Source organism: Numida meleagris, chromosome 11, assembly GCF_002078875.1.
Source record: "Numida meleagris isolate 19003 breed g44 Domestic line chromosome 11, NumMel1.0, whole genome shotgun sequence".
Lineage (NCBI taxonomy): Eukaryota > Metazoa > Chordata > Aves > Galliformes > Numididae > Numida > Numida meleagris.
Genome location: NC_034419.1, coordinates 14,770,269 through 14,793,841, shown reverse-complemented (window position 1 = coordinate 14,793,841; position 23,573 = coordinate 14,770,269). Strand labels below are relative to the sequence as shown.

General features: G+C 37.8%; 1 protein-coding gene across 1 annotated transcript in view; it reads left to right on the top strand.

Annotated features, from left to right (window-relative positions):
* The window catches only part of SUCLG2 (succinate-CoA ligase GDP-forming beta subunit), a 105,377-nt gene that overhangs the window by 53,883 nt on the left and 27,921 nt on the right, over positions 1-23,573 (top strand). Inside the window, exons 6-9 of the mRNA XM_021409364.1 lie at positions 425-514; positions 3,111-3,207; positions 8,330-8,491; positions 9,499-9,641. Coding sequence (XP_021265039.1) covers positions 425-514; positions 3,111-3,207; positions 8,330-8,491; positions 9,499-9,641 — 492 coding nt within the window. The remainder of the gene's footprint in view (positions 1-424; positions 515-3,110; positions 3,208-8,329; positions 8,492-9,498; positions 9,642-23,573) is intronic.

Genomic DNA, 23,573 nt, shown 5'->3' with positions numbered 1-23,573 from the left:
TATGCAAAAAAACTATAAAAATATTTAACATACATTTTAAAATTATATAAACTTTACAGTGTTACTGGGCAGTGACACCATTGCTTTGAAAATATTCCAGAAGATGTCATAAAAATTAACAGACTAAATATTCGTCAACGCCATCTGTACAGTAATTAAAAGTGAAAACTGGTGTCACATTGTCTTGTCAGCATGCCACCCTGAAGATTTACATATTTTTTTGGAAGGACTGTTTCATAGATAGTGTGGTAATTATAACATACCCTATAGGCAGCTGCTGTAGCCTCAGTCTCAGAGAAACTTTGGCAAACAGCCAAATTTTAATTACTAATTTGCAAATATATACTAACTGTTTTCCTTTTGAAGTTATAAATCTCCATTCCGATTTAATTTTTAGTTATATTTATGCATATCATTGTTACAGGAGGAAATAGATATTTTCGAAGGCGTACAAGATCATCAGGCATTGCAGATGGCAAAAAATTTGGGATTCCAAGGACCTTTACAACAGCAGGTGACTTGACTCTGCTTCCTCAGTTTTTACTGAAGATATTTTAGCTAAGCTATATGGTAAATGATTTCCAAATGGACACGAGAGGCTAAGTTTCTATTAGATCAAGACCATTCTGACATTTTAGATTCTATATTGCACCCATACTTGTCATCAGGATTTAGCAATTTTAATGAGGTTCTTGTTGTTCCAAACTGTAAATCCTTGGTCTTTGAAGCAATTGATGACAAGCTGTTACGCCGTGTGAAATTCTTTTGATTCCACTGGAATGCCATTAGAGCTCGGTGAATAACATGGGTACTTCTTTTTTGGAAGATCTGGCCCTTAACATGAGGAAAAGTAGAAGGGTATCTTTTTGTGTAATTGAAACCTTTTTTTATTACTTGAACTCAAAATTAAGCTGAAAGGCTACCAGCTTGTTATATTTTCAGTATCTCTTATATTTATTGGAATTCCACATAGAATTGAGATTACTCGAGACATTTTGCCTTTATGAATCATTTTGCAGAGAAGAAAACGCTTGCTTAGTTTAATGTTGATAACTGAAGGACAGATACAATATTAAGCTGCTTTTCCCTGATTTTTTTTTCCATAGTATCAAACTGTAATTTTTGTAGAACTCTTTTATTTTTAATTCAGCAGTTTTAATTATTTTCTATCCCAACTGTGCAATTAACAAATGCATAACCATTAAGTTGATTAACACACATTTGAAGAGTTGGCTGTATATTTAATGAGGAGGAATGATTTTGTAGAACCTTTCAACCCTTGAAGAGTTCTAGTACTTAATAATTAACAACTATACATGGACTTCTCAACAATACATTTAAATAATGCTGCAGTGCATGCATTTCTTTGTTTGTGCTATCAACTCCTCAAAGGAATTCACTGAATCATAAGGATGTAGGTTTTATTCAGATGAATCCTAGTATTTACTTATGCATTCAGTATTTCAAGGTTGAGATTTAATGCTTTGCCTTGAAGAGGATTGAAAGAGGGGAAAAAGTGACATTAAGCTCCCTGATTCAGAGAGGTGCTGAAAGGTAGAGCAGCCTTTAATAAAACTTAAGTGATTCTAGTGATGTGCTGGGACAAAACATAACTCACTTTAAAGAGTCTAGACATGTTGGTCAGAAGGGATGTCTGGAGGTCAGCTTGTCCAGCTCAAAATGAGGTCATGGCAAACCTGAGATCTCATCAGCTGTGAATTTGTCTAGCCAAGCCTTGGCAATCTCCAAGACAAGGGTTCCCTGACCACACTGTCACTGTTCTCCAGTGTTGTAGAAGCTTTCTAGTGAAAAGTGTTGGTTTTGTTTTGTTTTTCCCAGTGTTCAGTTTGAACCTTCCCAAGCCACAGCTTGGCTGTTGTGCCTTTTTTTGTATTGTCTGCCCCTAGTAAAAAGAGCCCAGTTCCATCATCTTTGTAACTGCTCTTCATAGCAGTTATAGGTTGCTATTACAATGACCCTCAGCATCACCATCACGAGAGTATGCAAGCCCTGGTCCTCAGCCTGTCATTCTAGGTCGTGTATTTTAGACCTAGAACAATTTTGGAAGCCCTCTACTGATTTTTTTTGACCAGGGAGTGTGGACTCCAACACTGGACATAGTGCTCAAAGTGCAGCCTTGTCATCACTGAGTAGAGGGGGACAGGGTTATCCCTCAACCTACTGATCATGTTCTTCCTGATGTATGGCAGCACTGGAGTTTAGTCTTTCTGATTACAATGTTTTCTCTTGTGCGTGAAGTTCTGGGAGAAAACTGACTTCTCATTTGTTTATTATGAGAAGTCCCAAATATTTTTGGTTTATATTCTTCAGTTAAATTATCAGTAATGAAGGAACAAATTTGAAGAGTTCTTTATTAGCGTACTTCTTCATCTGCAGACTCATTTCAGCTAATAGCTTGTCACTGTGTAATGAACCAAAGGGAGTTTTTTTTAATGCAAGTTTGTGTTGCTGTTGTTGAAGACTAAGCTGTTCTTTTAATGGAAGAATATCATGAACAAATGGCTTGGTAGTTAGTAGACAGTGGCAATACTTTGGCCACAGAACTAGTTGCAGAGAGGTGGTGAGGAGCAATAAAGAACAAGCAAGCATATCTTTTAGGGAATAAACAAGCATACTTCTCACATAATTTCTTGAAGAAAACATTTGAGAGTGATGTGGGAAGGAGAAATGTATATTTTTTCTAAAGTCACTTATATGCATGTACTGTTTTATGGTTTCTGAATTCAGACTGATTAACGTGCATGCAATTTAGATCTCGGCGCACTGGGGAATGTGTCATTACAAACTGTTAGGCGCTTTTGAAATTAAAGTTGTTCATACTAATCACGCTGTTTATTTTGTAGGAAATCTTGTTCATGGAGTCTTTAAATGCACATTTAGTAAATGTTATGCAGCATCATAATGCTACTTTATAGCTACTTTAGATAGTATTTTTATTTATAATTAAAACAGAAATAAAAGCCATAATTATCTAGAGCCAATTTGCAATTTAATACATTAAAAATAATCAATAACGGCTTACCTTTGCCTTGAAGACATTAACTTTTATTTTTCTGTGTGGTAATTGTAAATCTCCTGATCAAATTTAGGCAGCAGATCAAATTAAGAAGCTTTATAATCTTTTCTTGAAAATTGATGCCACTCAGGTTGAAGTGAATCCCTTTGGTGAAACTCCAGAAGGGCAAGGTAAGAAATTAAAGGAAACAAATGCATGTGTTAGAACTCTTTGTTTATGCAAACTATAAATTAAATTGCATGGAAGATGGTGGCAGCAGCTTTGCATTAATTTCATTTTGTAATGTAATTTAAGCAATATTCATAAACATTCCCACAGCAGATTTTACATTTCAATATCTTTTCTTATTTAATTCAAATAATGGAAGTATCAGATTCTACATGTTATGCATGGTAAGAGACAGCAAAGTTTTTTCTCTTTTTACACAAGGGTTTTTTCTTTTTATTTTGCTTTACTGTCAATACTGCTAGAATTACTGAGGTTGTGGGGGGAAAAAAATAGGTTAATTTAGGTTTAAAAACATACAGGAGAGTTAAAATTCTAAGAGCATGACTCCGCAACCAACTAGGGAACAAGAGAAATTCCAGCTGAAACTGAAACTTTGTTTCTTCCTTTGGGAAGAAAAAGGGTAATTAATCCGCTTCCACCTGGAGTCTATGTCCAAGAAGAAGGTGTAGGGTAAACGAGAGGAACTGATTTAGCTTTCACGTTGTTCAGCAAGTTGGTTTTCCAACCGAAACCAGTTAGCTTGGCCAAAGGCAGAGAGAAGAGGAATGAAAGAGGCTGTCTTGGATACTGAAGTACAGTAGGGCTGATCCCAGTTGATCTGAGTTACTACCTTGCTGGTGACTTCCTAGAGGAGGCCTTGCCCAGGGTAGCACTAAGGGATTTGAGAGAAGTCTTTGATACTGGGAACTGGCAGTGGGTATTTCTTGAGTATTCAAGTGTTCTTGAGTGATTTTAAGACAGAAAATTCCAGCTTTTCATGAGCTTTAGAAAATACAGCTACAGATTAAAGCAGAAATCAGAAAACGTAAAGAGAAAAGTTTTGCCCGTTTTTTGAGACATTGGGAATGTAGCTGTTTGATTGCTCTTCTGGAAACTTATGGAAAAAAAGGATCACTGCTGTGTCAGATAAGACCACGAACTCCTCACAGAAGTCAGTAACAACTGAAAGAATTAGCACTTTTAAAGTACCTTTTGTGCCCACAGCTAGTTTGTAAAATAAACAGTTTTTCACTAAAAATCCATGTTTTTGGCTCAGTTGGTCCGGAATTCAGAAGCTGAATTGTGGATAGAAGCAATGTTCTTCCAATTGTCTGACCTTGATTTTCCATTTTTATTAACAAACCAAATGCTAAGAAATTGGCAGAGAATTTTCCACAGTTTAAAATAAAAATTCTGCTAGTCGTGAACTCTGAAAGATTTCAAACAAAATTTCATCTCAAAAGGTGCTGCATTTTGTCATAAAATAGTCTCTGTGACACTTGAGTGCTTTAAAGTGACATATTTAAAACAAATACAAAGAAGAAATATTATGTTTGTGTATGAGGATAATTCAGTGACAATGGTAATAGTAATGGTAATTCAGTGATAATGGTAACAGTGATCCAGAGTGTGTCCAGGTTGCTTTTTTTGGTGTTTTGTTTTATTTTTTGACTTAATGAACTGAACTGAGATTATTCTAAAATAGAAGGAAGTGTTGCCTAAGTGTATGAGTTGTGCTTTGGTAGCGGAACTATTTTAACTTCCTTTGTTTTTTGTTGGTGTTCTTGCCACCATAGTCCTTTACCTCTCTGGGTGGATTTCACTATTTGAGGATTATTTCCACTGAGCACTTTAACTCTCTTTGAGAATCTTTTGCAATCATGTGTGCTCAGATTTCCAGCTCATTTGAGGTACCATAATAACGTGCAAATTGAATCAATAGTTGCTGCATTGTAAACCTCACCCAACTTGATAAATGGAAGTCAAATTCTTAGCAACTAATTCTAACTCCATTGGTTCTTGGCCAATTTGTGAAATGTGTACTGGGGGAGAAACAAAAAGCCTTGCTGTCAATCAGTACAGCTCTATTGTACAGGCTTTATTTTAAATAGGAATTGAAAAATGGCCTTCAGAACTCTGTAGGTTGTTTGTTTTACCCCACTATCTATATAGATCCATTGGCCTCGTTAGAACCAAATGAGATGAGAAAGACTTCTATTTTGTGTTGCACAGTAAAGTTGTAGCACAGCAATGAAGTAGTGACTTGTGAAACGAATGATCTGGAATTTTTTAGTTCTAGCAACGTGCACTCATGACATTTTTGAGTTCTTGAAATTGAATGGGACCTTTAAAATAGATGCAAAAAAATTACTTGAGTATTCCTGCAGGTTTTGAATTTCACTTCAATACAAATTTACTGGTGTGTTTGTTTGCTGTAACTGATGTACTTATGTAGTTTATTTTCTGGGTTCAAGACAACTGATGTTGAAGAATTTTAAAATATATATTTATATACTTTCTCCTAAAAGTTGTTTGAACGGTTGATGACTGTACTGTTTTGGCAGAGGAAAGGACCAAATCCCCAGTTCAGCACATGCGTCATCTCAGCAGTGTTTTCTGCAAGAAAGGCCTTTAAGTACATCTTGGATATTGGCAAGTGATCACTGTGGACACAACACAGTCTCTGCCCTTCACGAGTAACCAGAGAAAAGGGATTTTATTTAGGTGCTGAGGATGTGTTTGGCCAACAAAGAAAGGAAAACTCGGAGAGAAGTAGGGCAAGTGAAGGAAGGGATGGTTGGGAATGGGAGGAAACAAAACTGCTGGACCTAAAAGCTGGTGCACAGGACCACGGTGGCAGGAGCTTTGCACCATTGCTGGAGGCTTTGTAGGTTGATGGTTGTTTTGTTTTTTTTTGCACACTTTGAGGCAGCGCTGTGGAAAAAGTGAACAGATTTGGCCAAGTTGCAGTAATGAGCAAGGCCCAATTTGATGGATGCTAGGAGTTTTCACGCTGCTTTCATCCTTTTCTCCAAGGTTTCTCTCCTTGCATTTCGCATCCAGGAGACTGAGGAGCAGCAGAAACAGAGCAGGCTTCAAGCTGTGGAAGCAGTATTGCTGGCAGACATACACACATACTGCCCTGTGCTCATTTATTTTTTTTTTCTGCTAGCAGTTTCTTCATTTGAAACGTCTTAAAGAAGAATAAACAAATGGAAGAACCATTGAGCAGCTTAAAGCAGTTATTTCTAATGATAAAACATAAGTTTGCATACAAAGAGTGTTATTCCTGTCAAAGCAGTGGTTAAGATGGATTTATTTCTTGCTGTGTTTTGTGTGAATTTCCATGAGAAAATACATTATCCTATGTATTTCCTTTTGTTTAATTCTGCATCAAATTCTTTTTGTTAATGCTCTTGGGTCAAAAGCCTGTAACTGCCAGGTTTTTTTTGGTTTGTTTATTCTCAGTGTAAGCTGTTGAATTGGCAGATGACATGAATCCTATACTGCTGTACAAAAACAACAAATACTCCATGAATGTGTTGGAGCTTTTTTTATATATTTGTTGAGAAGAAAAATTAATTTCTAAAATCTATCATGCATGTAACAATGCACTTTTGATGGTGAAAATGGTTTGATAAATATTACAAAGTGGTTTTTTGCTACTTTGTACGGCACGGTCTTTGTTAAAGATGAATTTTCTGTAGAAATGAGATTCTATTAAGGTGTCATTGAGGATGTTCATGTCTAAGGCAGACTTAGAGCTCTGAAACTGCATTTTTAGTCTAGTTTTGAGGGTTTTATGTTTTTTTTTAACAATTGAAGGAACTGAAAGCTCGAAGAAGAAAAGTGGTACAGGTCTCAGTTTGTTAACAAAAAATAGGCTTAAGGTATTTCTCCTTTTGGCAGTTTTCCACATGTTGAGTCACAAGGTAAGATCTAGACTGTCTCAACAGAGATTTATTACATGTGAAAATTTGTGAACAGTTTTCTGCAACTGAAGTCTCTGAAACTAAATTAGATCCTGTTTAAATTTAATCTGATATTGGTTACAAGTCAAAGGTATTGGGGGAAAAAAAAGACAAAACAAACAAAAAATAACCCACAGAAAAACAATCAAATAAAAAAAACATCAATCCACCCGCAAAAAATTGAAAACAAGAAAACCCAATGCAAATCAAGAAATTAAATGTGTATATTTTTTTTGCTTGCTGTGGTATTTTCCTCCAAGTTAAACAATTAAATTATTCTACTAAAAATATATTTTGTGTTTAGATATTTTAATTGATGGATATCTGTATTGAATTGTCTTTTTGTTTGTTATTGGCCTCTCAATGAAGAGGCGTGTATAGTGCTCATGAGTAGAGGCATGTGTACCATATATGTATTTCAAAGCAATAAGAATCAAAACACAGCAGGAAGGAGGGCTACTAGATTTTTCTGGATGCAACATTTAAAGACATTTAAATCTGGCTGATTTGCTTTGAGAAATCAATTATGCTGCAGTCAGTAATTATCTGGAGCTAGTACAGCCAAAATTATGGAAATAGTAAAATAAGTATGTGGTCTTATATTTACTTAGAACACTTAAATCTGATGAGGCATTTGCCCATTCAAACCTATAAATGAGTTAGTAAATAGGCAAATAACCTGTTTACTCTACATGCATTTCTATTGCTGTTTGGTTTTGTGTGATTATATCTACTAGTTCTAGTCTTTGGTATTTATTTAATGTAGTCAAGGATAGCTGGTTTTTTTTTCCGCAACTATAGTGGATGTCAACATAAAAATCATGTTTTCATCACTTTTTTTTGTTTAAAGTTATTTTAATTTACATCTTCAGGGAAATAAGGTGCGTATAGATGATAATATTAAAATTTAAATAATTCAAAAAGGTTTGAAAATTCAAACAAGTGTTAGTATTTGCTTGGAATTGCTAATCTGTTATTGGTTACATCTGTTGTCCTTCCAAAAGACTGAAAGCAGAGTGTCTTAGGAAATTGCTGCAGACCACCTGTGCAGATTGAAAACCTGCCGTCATCACTTAATTCTATTTCAAGTGAACACAGAAAATCATGCCTTGACAAAGGCACGTGACCGTGTAGTGTGGAGGCACTTGTACTTTCTCCCAGTATAAGCTTGAAGAAAAGCTTGTACTTTTCTACTGAACTCAATGCAGGATCTTCAGCATCAAACTGCAAGGAAGTCTCTCCTCCTGTAGTGCTCTGCAACAGTAGTATTTCAGAAGCTCTGTCTAACTGTAATCTCTAAATGCCTCTATGTTGTTTTATGTTTTTTCTTTAGTTGTTTGTTTTGATGCCAAGATAAACTTTGATGACAATGCAGAATTTAGGCAAAAAGAAATATTTGCCATGGATGACAAGTCTGAAAATGAGCCTATAGAGAACGAAGCTGCCAAATATGACTTAAAATATATAGGACTGGATGGAAATATTGCTTGCTTTGGTAAGAACAAATAAATCGAAAAGACATTTGAAGACATTCATATTTGTTCAATGTATAGGCTTTGTTTACATTCTGACGCTCAATTCACCCTTGATAATATTTCTAGCAGAAGTGAAACTAAAAGCATGCGGAAGCTGTGCAGTCTGCAGCAGGCAGGCAGGGTGTGATGCATTGGAGAGAAGGCGAGCTGAACGGGGAGCTTCTCTGTTTTCAACTTTTATATGGAGTCAATTGGTTTTGCCAGTAATTAAAAACAAAACAAGAAAAGCAATCCAAATTTGATGATTAGTTTTAGGAAATGAGGTGGTGTAACTTAGTAGGCACTGCAAAAGGTTGTTTGTAAAAGCATTCCCTTTTCAAATAAATACAGTGAGATTTTAATCTCAGTATAAAAGAGAATTGGCAATACCACAGTAATTTTTATTATTACTATTATTATCTAGTATTGCATGTTTCTGTTAAATTCCAGATGACACAGAAGCCTTATTTTATCCATTAGGGGAAACATACTTGGGACAAATAATTCTCATCTACTGTAGCTAGCTTAGAGGATGTTTGTGCTCGTGGTGCTGCTTCTAGACTGGTGCAAATACAAAACAGAAGGCAGTTTCAAGGCACATCTGATACCTGTCCCCAAAATTTAGTTGTTTGTTTCACAGTAACACTAAACATTCTCTCTTGCTGTCATAGTGGAGGGAGGGGAGCTCATATTGGGATTGCTATTCCGGGAAGTTTCTGTTTCTTTTTCATTGCATTTCCCCAGCTTCCATTCCAGTGCTCATACATACCTAAGGGAAGGGGCATGAATAAGTCATAAAATTAATAAAATCGTGAAGAAACCTAAATGTTGGTGTGTATGCACCTGATTTTAAACAATGTGTTGCTATGGATATCTGTGAATAGGTCCTGACCTACTGAGACATATTTGTGGAATATGGTGGGCCATGTTAATGTGGTTGCACTGATGCCTCCAATCCTTTTCTCACATCACATGTTTCCAATTGCAGTGAATGGAGCTGGTCTTGCAATGGCGACTTGTGATATAATATCTCTGAATGGAGGAAAGCCAGCCAACTTCCTGGATCTGGGTGGAGGTGTGAAAGAAGCACAAGTGTACCAAGCGTTCAAACTGCTGACTGCTGATCCAAAGGTAATAAATAAGAAGCTCAGCATTGGTTTTGGACAGGAGGCTCCCCTGTACCAAGTCATACACCTATGTTCCAGAGCTACAAATGGTATGCTGAAAATACAGGTAATAGCATGAACACAGAGGATGAATTTGTGGAGAGGTTATTCCTAACAGTGTTGTGCCACACTGAGGAGGAAAATTCGATTTAAGCAAATAGTTAATTGTAAAGATTGATCTGTGCTCTTTTAAGCTTGGGGCATCCTGCTCTACTTGAATTAAGGCTGCAATCTGATCCTGGTGCACTCTTAATGCTTTTTTTCAGCAGATGAAGGTGCAGTTGCTCCTTTCCTTAAACAACAGGAGAAGACTAGCTAGTATGTGTTGAGCGGAGGTTATTTCCAGAGATGCATGTTAGCATGCTGAGGTCATCGGTGCCCTTTTGCAGACAGAAGCAGAATAGCTACTGAGAGGCTATTGATCAGGCATCAGCACTGGAGCAGTGCCAGCCAACCATCCTTGCCAACACGGAGTTGTGCTTTTCTGTGTCAGAACCTACATTACTGTAGATTTTTCTTTTACTCATGAAAATCTGTCAAGGGGCTTTGATCATCATATCCATTTCCTGCACCTAAGCATCTCTGCTGAAGTCCCCATTTCAGCATTTTACTACTTTTTGTGGATTTGGCTGTTTTTTTTTAATTCTTCCTTTGTCTCCTTCCCTTTTCCTTACTTTCACTGTATGCTATTAAACCATCTAAATGTCACCTTCCTGTGGAAGTTACTTCACTGTAACTATATACCCTGAGTAGCAGTAAGCAACAAAATGTGATTTTTCAGATAGAAGAGGATATTGTTTGCAGCAATACTTCAAGGCAAAATCAGGAAGAAAATCTACAGTACAAAATAAGCACGTGTTGACTTGATGTTGTAAACCTTTAGCAGCTGCAACTCTTCTTTCATGTTTTTAAGGCATGCAGTACCTTGATGTTTCAAGTCTACTAGAGTCATCAGCAAGATCTGAAACATTTTGCTTGGATCTTTTTACACCCTCATAAACCTGGGTAGTGCTTTTTGTTTGTAGAGATCTAGGTGTATGCTGTTCCCAAGACCCTCAGTAAGAGAACCTGTTGCCTTATTCTAGTTAGTGATCTTACAAACTTCAGGTTATTAATGGATGTAAAAGACCATAGACCTGAGGAAGTAGAGAAGCAAGTTATCTTGTGTAGGGCAAAAGGGAGATAGGATGGGACTTGGGATCCATGGTAGAAAATAAGAGTTTCCTTCATTGTCTGATGCTAGTAGACACTGATATACTTGTGTTCATTTCTGTCAGTTTTAGATATTCTCAGGACATTAACCACAGATTTGTTTGTGTTTGTGCAGTGCATGCTTAGTCAAATCTTCATCATCATACTGAGATGTAATTTAGTTCTGAAACTTGACTTAGTGGTGGAAAAGCAGGTGCAGTAAAGGCTTAGATACACAGCTTACCTTATGATTATCACTATGCTAATACCTTTTTCTGTCTGCTGCAGCAGCATAAACAGCAGGTACTAATTTTGGTGATGAAAACTGAGTTTAAGCCATCTTGAAACAAAAAAGCATTTCAGTATCTCTCAGCTATACTGTATCTGCATACCCAGTACTGACTTGTAAATCCCTAACCTTCTATTCCATGTTCCCTTAACACAACCAGTGATAACCCAGTACATAACAGGGGACTGTAACAGCTCTGGCAGTTACACCAGCCTAACCTCAAAGCTCTTGTAGCTTTTCTTACTGCTCTCCTATTGAATGTTAGTGCAAGTTAGCTATTAAAAAAAATAAACATTTAATGTTTTGTTTCTTTCTGCTCAGAAAACTTGATAAATCCCTTACTTCCATTCTCCATCTGTGTTCATTAGTTAAATAAGGTAATGGAATGAATCCTCTCTTTTCTTAGGTAATATTAGGTTTTCAATTCCAAGACACCGTGGCGTCTAACGTAGCATTCACTGTTTGTACCTGGTCAGTAATTTCCCTGTAATGTTTAACCCAATTCCCACCTTATTTGAGAATATAAGAACTTGTTCTTGAGAACTCTGAAGCCAGTTAATTCTTGCCCAAAAACGTGGGGCTTCTGAGGAGTGCATAAAACAGACAGTCTGCAGGGCTTCAGTGTGACTGGTTGTGCTGAAATATGGCACTGGCAGTATTAAGGACACTGCAAGAAAAGAAATCTTCCAGAAGAAAATATTCAGCTGCTCTTTCCAGTAGTTTTTTTTTTTCTCTCTCTGGCTGGCTTTAAGATGTCTGTATTATATTAAAGAAAAAAAAAAAACAACACAGGTATGACAGTTTCATTTAGTAAAACGGGGGATATTGTTTGTGAGGAAAAAAGATCTTTGCTGGTTTGCTTTTGGTTTAATCTACCTGCTGTCAGTGTCTGTAATTCTTTAAAAAAAGGGAAAAAAAAGTTGTTTGTTGCAAAAGGTTACACTGTGGCTTTTGGGTGGAAATGCTGTCTTCAGAGTCAGTGACCCTTTTATGCTCTGCTGGTCTTGTTTGCAGTCTGCCATATCCAATACTTCCTAGGTCGGGCAGGTCATTGCAATGGCTCTGAATTCCTTTCTTTTCACAATTTAAATTCCAGGCTTTTTTTTCTTTCCTGCCTTTCTTATTTCTCTGAGTTTGTTCAGTGTGTCTGCTTGGCAGAAAGGAAATGTCTCCCCACTTCTCAGTGAGTAACAAGAATGGGGAAGAGGGCTTGATTCTGGGAACTGGAGCTGCTGGAATGCCCTGCAGGAACTTATTGCTCCTCTTTGTCCAACAGCACGTAGAAAAGGTTTTTCCTTCAGTGTTTCAGACACTGAGTGTAGCCTGGCTCCTCCCTGCATGCATGAAGCACTGGTACAACTGTTCTTGCTGAGGTCCCCATCTTTGAGCACTCTCACGCTTTCCAAGCTCAACAGGCGCTCATTTTTATTCAGGGTGAAGACGTAGATTGTTGTGTCTACTGTATAACTGTAGCATTCCATAGTTTCCAAAAGGCTAAAGCTGAAAACACAGTCCTGTCAATAAATTTGCTGTCCAGGACACTGCAGCTTAGTGACTGTCTCAGCCCTCTGCTTTGGTGTGGAGTTGCCATTGACTGGCTGAACTCAATCGATTCCTAATTGAAAGTAACACTGAAATACAGGAGCTGAAAGGCCAAAATTATTTGGTTTTGTTGTTCTTTTTTTTTTTTTTTTTGGTTCCTGTCCTTGTTGGTGCTACAAAAGATTTATCAAATCAATTGCTGTTAACAAGTGTTTGCTTGCCATACAGGCAAAAATCTATTGACAGATTGACGGACGTTTCTCTGGAAAAAATACTCTGTATTGACATCTGGTAACTAGTATCCAGGGAATAATTAATATCAGGCACACACAAAACTTTTGATTTCCCTGCAGGCATTCCTTGCTCCAAATTCAGGTTATTGTTTACTCAATGTGGAATGCGTGTTCTTATTCCTGTCACTTTGCTTTGCTGTTTGCTTATGTCAGACGCATCTCTCTGTCCATCTCGGTGATGGGAGAGGTAACGGCACTGATGTGCCTCGCCGTTAAGTGGCAGCGTGAAGCAGAAGTCTCAGGGCTTTTATTTTCCAGGCCTCTGAGAGAGTGACAAGAATTCTGAAGGAAGGTATCGTTAAATCATAATTTTGCAATTCGGTTATTTTCCAGCCGTGCTTGGTGTGAAAGTAATACTGCTTATCCATCCTTATTATATAAGATATTTTTATGACTGGTTTATCCTTTTGGCTTGAGGGGCTTTTGGTATTACTTTTCTTAATGCTGCAGTCCGTTATGTGACAACAGAAGGCATAACTCGCTACTAAGAGAAAAGCTTTGTGTTACTCTTTTTCTCAGATTTCAGAAATAGGGAAAAAAAAAAGCTGCCTTTCGTAACCAGTTTTATCCTAATTTTGGTTTAAGTAATTCAGAACTAATTGGGTGAACTGGTTCAGTTTAAACAATTCAGAAAACCTGGAAGTGTTCAGGCAATTTGAAGCGTAGCGACTGTGCTGGGGTGATTCTGGGCTCTTTGCTCTTACTCTGCAACTTGAAACAAAGACTGGCTCCCAGTTTCAGGGGAAATGGGTCTTTTGAGTATGGCTTCCAACTGTGCTTGACTACAGAGCAGAGGATTTTGTCCTGGAAGTTACGCAAAAATCTGTCTTATTCAGTGAATCTGTGCCTAGTGTTTGTCTGTAGTGTTAGAAACGTGAGCCAAAAAGGAGTTTTTGGCAGTGAACCTTTTCTTCTTAGGAGTTGCCAAGTGCTTATTGTGTTCCCAACCAAATATTCCATGCAGCAGGCATAATCTTGGACAGTCTTGGAGGTGAGCAGAGACTGGAAGAAGAGGGAAATGAATGCTATCATGGAGTGTACCTGATCCAGGATTGGGCATTGAGACACTGTAATCACAGCAAGCAAGGACAATACCAGCAGCCAAGTTGTGAGCACAGACAGCTTGCACAGCTGTTTAATGGGATCTGCAGAATGTCTGTTGCAATATTTGTCTTGCCAGTCAGTCAAGACTGTCAAATCTGTCTTATTTATGATGAGTTGCAGCTTGAGCATCAAAAGCAACATCCAGAAATAGAAATGAAAAAGAAACAGAGAACGTGATTTTCTTCTTGGGTTGCCTTTGTCTTTTGGTTGTTATTGTTGCTAGTTCTGGTACTTTTGTGTGGATTGAGAGGAGGGTGCTTCAGGGAGTGGGGGCTGTAGACTATTAAGTTTTAAAAGTCATAAATAGGGAATAGTGTGTAGAGGTTTTAACAATTTAACAGCTAAAATGGCCACACTTGCAGTGGTAGTGAGCCTTGTCATAGAGTATGCTGGATGTGAGTAGTTTGCTGTGCATTTTCTGCATTTCACTGACAAATTGCCTGTAGTGGATTTCTCAATGTTGTAATGCAATGCTATAAATCTATAGGATCAGAGAACCTTCTCTGTATCACACATACAGCCTATGTCAGCATGTGTATAGTTGTGAATAAAAAAAATGAAATGTAAATAGCATTCAGCTGTAGACGTATAATAGTGTTAGCATTGGATTTGTTTGAATTGTGAGATTGCATGTCATTTCAGATAATGCAGAGGAACCCTATTCTTACATAGTCATTAGGAATCCTCTTGCTTTCTCATTCAAATATCATGCACCCTTTACACACTTCATTACCCAGCTCTTCTTTGCACAGCATGAAAAGTCTTTATGCCTTGTGTGTTTTTCTGATTCACGCAAGAGGGTGAAGCATTCTATGCTGTTTTGAGTACTCTAAAAACTGTAGCTGAAGAGTTAGTGTAGTGAAAAATGTGTAATAGGCTGCATGCCAGCAGTGCTAGACCTGGAAGCAATTCCAAAAATTGGAACTGACCGCTGTTCTCTTGCTTTCACCTAAACTAGAGTACCCACTGGCACACCTCAGCTGGAAGTCTTCCTGGAAGTCTCACTCTTCTTCCTCTCCTGCATCTCTCACAAGCATCTCTGCTTGTTTTTGTGGCCATGCTCTATGAGGCCCAGGTTTACAGGGCCCAGTACTTCCATGGATGCTGACTACAAGTGCAGTGTTCCCTCCTCTGAAAAGCACTTTGTAGCTCCAGCTAGGTGTCCCAAAATGGTGGCACTTCAATTTAGTGGATACTTGTGAAAGATTTTGCCCCCTCTGGGTGAGCTATGGGTTATAATACTTGTCTTCCATAGGTGACTGCTCTCAGGACTGATCGCAAATTATATAGGCTGTTAAAAGAATTCGGGTGCTATGGAAATAATAAATTATTGCTATTCTTTTACTGCTTACTGCACAGCCATATCCTAGTGGCAGTTTTGTACTCACCATTGTTTTTGTATAAATGAAATATTCAATTAAAAAAGAGGTCCTAGTCAGTAAACCTGGTTTTGTGTTGTGATTTGACATTTGTGCAAGGTGATATCTAATAAATTATTGCTATGTGTCAGTTTTCAGAAGGTGAATCTTAAACATCATCTCAACGTTATCTCCTAATAGTGTTGAGGAGCCCCTTCTGCTTTAGGGGTGCGTGAACGTGTATGGTGAGCTGATACATTTACTTTAAGATTTAGAAAAGACTTAAGGGTTGAAAGAAGGACAAGGCACAGCAAGGTGAAGGAAAACTTCAGTTAACCTGGGTAGTCTGCCCATTGTTACAGGTTAATGTCTTCTGTGTAAAGGCAGCAAAGGAAGCTAGGTTAAGTGTTCTGAAAATTGTCCAGCAGAAAAGGTGATTGAGTCCTTTAGTGGTTTACACAAGGTGCCAACACTGCAAGTTTTTAAGAACTGCCTTAAACAAAAACTTAGCCAGGATGTTTCAGGAAGAGCTGATCACACACTGGGGCCAGTGAATGGACTTGAGGTTTCTTTTCTTCTTTCGGGCAACTGCCGTACATCTAAAGCCGTGATGGGTAGTTTTATGTGGACTTGGGCTTTTTAAGCCTTTGAAAGTTTAAGATTGCTCTCATAGGATGACAGTTTGTAGATGTAGAAAAGACAGATTAGAGATCAGAAACATTTTGTAAAGCTGAGCAAATTTGAAAGAGGCACATCGTATGCCTTGTGTCAGAAATTTGTACAAATACTTTGCCTGTAACCAAGGGTACTGGAGCACATCTGTCTGCACAGTATTAACACACAGTTCTTTGCCAGATGCTGCAGAGTTTGGGCTTGTAGGAGTAATCTAGAACTTATCCCAAATTTTTATTAGTGCTTCTTTGTTGAGAAAATATAGACTAATAGAATTTGAGCAAGGACTTCAACTAATGTGCCTTTGCAATTTCACAGGTATTAATTTGAGGTGGGTAGTCATCTTGTAGAGCAATTAAAGTATTGAAAAGACATTCTTTCATTTCATTTAAACGTTTTAATAGACTCCTAGCATATAGCCAATATTTATGAAAATGTGAGGGCAATTATGCATTTTTAAAATGTATAATGGAATTTTCTTGATTTGTAATCAAGAGTTACATATCTTTTAGAAGCATATGTATTATTGAGTCCTAGATAATTGATATGTAAATATGCTTTAACATGAATTTGCAGTTATTTGTAGGCAGTGAGAAGCTGAGTGCCTTTTGGCATTTTAAAGCTGACTATAATGAATCTTAAAAGGGGGATACAAAAATAAACTTACTAAGCAAGGAAAAAAAAATATGCAGAGATTTTGCAGTTACCTCCTGTGTATCAGAAACTTGGAGAGCAGTGGTGGAAGTTGGTAGCCACATAGTGGTAGTCAAGGTATGCTAGGGACCACGCTTACTTCAACTGCCAATATAGGAAATCCCAGATGAGTGTGACAACTGGGGCTTGTAACACTGGGGAGAATCTTCCACTGTTTAAAGAAGAAAAATTTCCATCGTGAGAACCTTGTGGTGTCATCTCTAATTGCAAAATGCCTGATGTCACACATGCAGCATATTCGATACGATGTGCAGTTATGCTTGTGTGTTACTATTGCCAGGTTAGAGGAAAAGCCATGCGTAATACATCAGAAAAATGATTAATCTTTTACTCTACTTATAAATTGATTAAATCTTGAAAATTTATGTGATTCATTCCACTGTTACTGAGGATAAAAGGGGAAGATATTTAGGGAATCTCCATTTGGCAATTCATCTTGGTGAGATGAGTAGTTTATTATGAATCTATTTATAGATCGACTAGCATATAGAGGAATTAAAGAATAATCATTTAATGATACAAATAGGAAATAATGTGTTAATAAAAATTTTGGCTTCCCTACTTAAATTCCTCTGCAGAGAAAATCACCTTTTATTGCTTATTGTTTTTAAGTGGCTTGAGGTGTCATGGCCATCCAGGGAGGAGTTCTTTCCACCAGAATGAAGAAATCTCATCACCTCACCTCCATCTGTTTCTGATAGATGCAGACCTAGATGATGAATTGTATATTTCAACTAGGTGCTTTTAGCCATTTACACTGAGTAGAACATTCTCTTCTGGCAGTGAAATGCATATCAACTGTTTTTAATTATAATTTCCAGAGCACCCTTGATGGATGGAGTACAGATAGAAGGAGCATAGGTTAGTTGAAGGCTTGATTCTGAGGGGGAAAAAAAGGTGCTATGTGATAAATACCATTTTCCCATCATAAATTTATCTTTTAAGACCAAAGAATAAAGGGCCTGATCTTGCAAAGATTTTTAGTGTAACAATAAGTCTATGCTAAAAAAGGGGAAAATGGGGAAGTGTGAAGCAGTGTTGTTTGTAAACGAGCTTTTTGTCTTTTGCCTCTAAGATAAAAAAGAGACCGAATTCTGCTATGTCATGTTAGATTATGTGGTTATTGGAAAAAAGGGGAAAATTACATGAATAAATACGGATGTATCACTCAGCTCTGCTGTCACACTTGCATGCTGGCTTGCATCTTAATATAGGAAAAAGAACAATATCACCTATCGTAATCTAAATTATTATTAATCCCATATGCCATCTGAAATGTCTGGCACAGTGATGTGACTAAGAATAATGAGCAGGGATGGCAAGTAGGGAGCTTTTAGATTCATTCGCATTTTTTGGGGAAAAAAATCTGTTAGAGCATCTGCCCATTTCTATGGGAATGGGTTGAATGTTGAGATGCCCTGTGAATCTTCTGATGTATTCTGTATTCCTGTGTCTATGCCTTTTCATATACTTTAGAGATAGGAAATATATTTTTCTGAAGTATGTAAACTCTAGTTTTGGAGCAGGATGCACTCTTTCCTGTCAGAAGGATGTATTTAATTATATTTGAATGAGAAAAGTATTCCTTGACTTGTGTTCATCCATTCATTTGCATTGAGGAGCACAGAGTGATGAAAACGCTTTGGAAAAGACAAAAATTATTTGAAATATGGCTTAATGAAAGAGGGAAAAGCTATTTCTTTCCTTTGAATCTCTGTTTTATTTCAGGTGAGACTGAATTATTTCAGAACTTCATTATTCATGCTCCAATTCAAGAAGATATTCAAACTTGTTTCAGATTTTAATATTTTATTATCTATTATTCTGAGTGGCTGGATAAAGCTGAAATAAATTAGTCTATTCACTTTTAAAGCTTGTCATGTGCTTAAGTACTTGGTAAATCAAGTCCACATCTACTTCAAATGAGTATTTCTTATTCTTGTTGCTAGAGGTTTAGTTTCATCTTCTAATAGAAAAAGTATCTCAGTTATAGCAAGATGAAAATTAGGCTCGTCTCTCAAAATATGCTGTGTTGTACCCTTCAGTATTTTACCCTACGACAGGGTGTTTTCCTTAGAGCTGAGGAGAGCTCATCTCCTCTATTGCTCGTACCTGACTTTTGAATGCAGTCTACAGCAGACATGAGATAGAATAGCTATTCTATCTCCCACGGCACAGTTCTCTGATGTCTGCAGTCTGGGGGAGTGGAGAAATGGAAGAAATATTCCCAGCCAACCATGGTTCCTTCAGTTGCACAGAAGTTCAACGGATTTACGTGTTTAGCCTTCATTCTGCTGTCACTGAGTGGGGAATAGTGGGAAAGAGAGTCTGTGTAAAGCAGAATGGAATTTGGGCAATGGTAGTACTTAAATGATAATGGAATCTGTCACTTTTTCTAAAAGGTTTTATTTGAAAGTCCTGGATTTTCAATGGAAACTCTTGGTTGTTCTTTGGATTGAGGGAAGACTAAGTTTTTTTGCGGGACTGACTTAATGAAAAAGCTGGCTTTGTGACAGAACCTTCATGTGAATTGTGGATGCATGGTAATTTGGAATTTATAATGATAACAGGGGGGAAAAGAGTAAAATTAATATCTTTAAGAAAACAAGTGGTATACATGCTTACGTGGTGTAGACAAGATTAAAACTTGAAAGTGCTGTGAATTTCTTTTCCTTAACTAAATCCTGATGAAATCACCTGCCCAGAACACTGTTACAGGATTGTAACTGGCAAAAAAAAAAAATCAATTATTGGATAGAAATGAATGAATGTGCAGAGTCATTATTTTATTGTAAATGGTAAAAGTTGGATGCCTGATGCCCAGCAAATCATTTGATTTAAAGGTTTGGGACTGCAATGCTTGACTTCTCATTGAAGAAATAAAAAAGAGCAAATTACTGTTTGCTGGAAAGTCACAGAAACCTTATCAGAATTGTTTAGTTTCTGCTGCACCCTGGAGGTTTTCCTCTTCAACCACTGATTGAGTATGTGCTCTCTGAATTGTGAAGGTTTTGTCTTTAATCAAAACTTTCACGGGCCCCATGCAGTTTTTTGGTTGTTTTTTTTCTGTATGTATTAGTTAGAGAAAATCAAATAAGTTTTTGTTTTCATTTCATCGTACAAACTATGGAAGTAATTGAACTGAAAAGATAAAATGAAAGCAATTTAAAAAAGACAGTGCATACATTTCAGCAGTGTTAGCTTATCTCCCTTAATAATGTTAAAAATCTGTTACACTTCAGTAAGAACACAGATGAGTTCAGCCTTTTCCCCTGCCAGAGGAACAGATTTTCCCCTAACTGACCACTGCAGATTTAGGCTTTTTATCAAAGAGCTTCCTTCCTCTGTGTGTGGTATCAGCACTCAGCGCTGGTGTTCTCTTACTTGCAGGCACTCAGTCTATGGCATTTCGAGCTTATCTAAGTTAGTGCTTTTGTTTGCACCCTCCTTCCCTGGGTGTGCCCTGGTGCTCCTCCAACAGTGCAGCGAACAACGGGGAGCTGCACTGGCAAGACTAAACCTGTAAAAACAGGAATCGATTGGCTCCCTGCACTTTGCTGGGTGGGATGAGTTGCTCCCGGAGGACGGTGCTGGTTTAGGGAAACTTCAGCCCTGAGCTTTGGGCTGTTAGCAGACTGGTATTTTTTCGTGCATCATACAATGCCTCCATCATTCAATGCTGCTGTTGAATTCAGGGAAACTACTTTCTCATAGTATGTTGTTTGTCGTAACCTTATCCAAAGGGAATCTGGTTCATTAAGGGGAAACTCATCATGTCATATGGTTGAGGAGGAGGACAGTTTCGTTGTAGAAATCATCTAGTGTTCAGCTGTCCAGCAAGGAAAACAAAATTATGCATCCATTGCTAGGCTCTGACTAAACTTGAGCTCTGATTAGAACAGGCTTCCTTTCTTCATTTCATAAATCACAGGTATTCTGTGTTCTGGGAGTTTTGATTCACATCCAAGAAAAAAATTGAATTTTGTGTGTGTGAATATATTTACATATTTAATGTCCTCAGAAAAACAGAATTAAGCATTAAATCTAGGGAGAGATTTTCTGCATTTCACTCTGATTTGTGATCAAATGTGTTGTACTCTTCCGCTCTGACACCTGACTTGGTAATTAATTTGTTTGTTAGCGTTGCTGATTTGAAGCAGTGTGTTGTACCATGGAGTGCTCAGTTATGCACACAATCAAGTCGCCAAACCTGCATTATTCATAGTTTACATTGAAAACTGCAGGTGCAACTTTATACCAATTTGTTTGCGATAGAATGTACCGTAGTGTGTTAGGGCTGCGGTCCCATACTGGGATGTCTTCTTTTCTTATCCATTATTAAGTGGAACCAAGAAGAGCATCTCCACTGTTGACTCCTCAGATGCAGCACCTTGGCATATAATTGTCTATATTTGCTACTGTGATGCCAACCTAATGGTCAAAATCCTAGCCCCAGTGTTTAATTATATGGTAGATAAAGAACATGATGTCCTTTGGTGCTGTTGAGGAAACTATAATCATGACTACTCAATAGCTTGTGTAATTCTGTAAACTTGGTACAGGCCTAATTTTTTTTATCAATCACAAAGTCCCTCATTTTTCCACTTCTTATAATCACTGGTACCATACCACCCCAAGAGAATTCACAGTATGACTCTCAGCAGGGGATGATTCTCCTCAGGAATAAGGGGAACTCAGAATCAAGCTAAAAGTGCTGTGTAGGTGTTGTGTCTTTTTTGTCTCATAAGAGAAAAGATGAAAACTTTTCAGTGAGAATGATTGCATTGTATCAGCTGCTTCTCTGTTTCTGATGTACTTTTATCAGCCAATTTTCTCCAAAATAAAATGCCTGAAATGAATTGCTATAATACAAAGGAAGATGCTGTTTTGGTCTGTGTTTCTTTCCCCAGCTGCGTTATACGCACTCATGCCATTTTTTGGCTACCTCAGGGAACTGTGTCGCAGAAAGCAGGGAGCTGTTTTGGAAGTTAAATTTTACACTGCCCCCAAATGCTGGGGAGGAGGGGTTGGTTGGGGTTTTTTAAAAGCGTTTGTCAGGATAGAGCAGCTCTAGAGGCTTTAAGTAAAGCGCTGATTGCCCTGTCAGTCAGGGCAGAGAGGAACTTGGAACTTCACAGATTGATGCTTGACAGAATAATTAGAAAACTGTCACTTGAAGTAACCACTCCGGTGTTCCCTAAAGAAATGTGCCCATGCCAAATGTGTGCTGTCCAAATCTAGAGGTTAAATGTTCAGTAAGACAAAACATAGTGTGTCACCAGAGAAAATTACTTGCAGCATGCTGTGGAAGCGATGCCCCTCAAGCCCCTAAGCAGCGACTACACAGTTTATTGAACTTACCTGCTTTGATCTTGCTCGTGTATCCAAGAGCTTTTCAGCCCTGAACTATGGGTTTTAAGGTAACAAGGTACTGAGGCATTATCTAACACCTTAGATAACACAGGGTCTTGAAGGGTTTGAGGCAAAAGCACTTAAAGCTGTAACAATGCTTTCCAATTCCACAGGTTTTACAGCAGTCCTCTAAGTGTTTTTGAATACCTTCCACTTAAGCAAGAAGAGGCAGCTCGTACCACATGCTTCTTTCTTCATTTTTAGCCCATAAGGAAACCTGGACGTATTCTCGTGTTTTGGGTTGATTTGGAGGTTGGTCCGAGGAGTGCAGGAGAGGAGCTGCGACATTTCAGCATGGTTTGGTTTTCATTTGTGCTAGTGCTGTATTGTCTGGGTAGTTGCTGGCGTGGCAGAGATGAGGGATTTATGCTGGGAAAGGATGCTCTTTGTTGGAGTTGGTTCTGGAATCTTAAAGTGGAAAGATTCAGTGAACATAGTAGGTTTGTCCTGTGCCAGCTGGACTTGCGCACTTGTTGCATTGAGGTGTGTCTCATTTTCAGCATGGAATTTAAAGTATAATTAACTTTTTCAGAGTTAATATTACACAGAAAGTCCATAAATAAATATAAAGGATAATTTTGGATTTGAGTTGAAGGCTTATTCCAAGTCAATTGGGAAGCATATTGTAAGAACTTGTGCTTTATATCATCACCCAAGATCAAATCCCATATGATAGTGGTTTCCTGGTTACTTGTTAACTGAAGGGCTGAATCTTGAATCTTTCCTTTCTCTCAAGAGAATTGTAGAGGAAAACCTGCTTGGGTAGGTTAGGCTGAGTGAACTTTGGACGCTTGGGTTGCATTTCTCAGCCTTGGCTCTGGGGCTGTTGAGGATGTATTTGCAGTGGATCTGTCAGTCAGAAGAAGAAGTGTCTTTTTCTTAAACATTGTAGATGCTGAAGGTCAGCGCTTCTGTGGATTTAACTAAGCGTAATATTCAGATTTGGTTTTTTAGAGTTATGGATGAAATTTCAGAACTGTCTTAGGAAAAGATTTATTTCCAGGAGCAATCAAGGTCTGATTTTCCTCAGGGTCTGTTAGCTATAAAACCACTGGTACTTGAGTGTTAGTGCTGTCTTGTATTAATCTAACTAAAATCAGATTGGGGCCTTAATACCCACACGGTTCTTTCTTCTGCAGAGTGAACTAAACTGATTTTTTCCAGGGAAATGCTGTACACAGTTTTGTACATGCACACATATACAGTCCTTAGAAGTGTTCACATAACTGTGAATTTTGCAGGCCAATACTGCATGCTGGCATTGTGACAGTTTAGGAACATGGGGTTTGTTTGTAGATTCGTCTTTGGTTTTATTTTCCAAG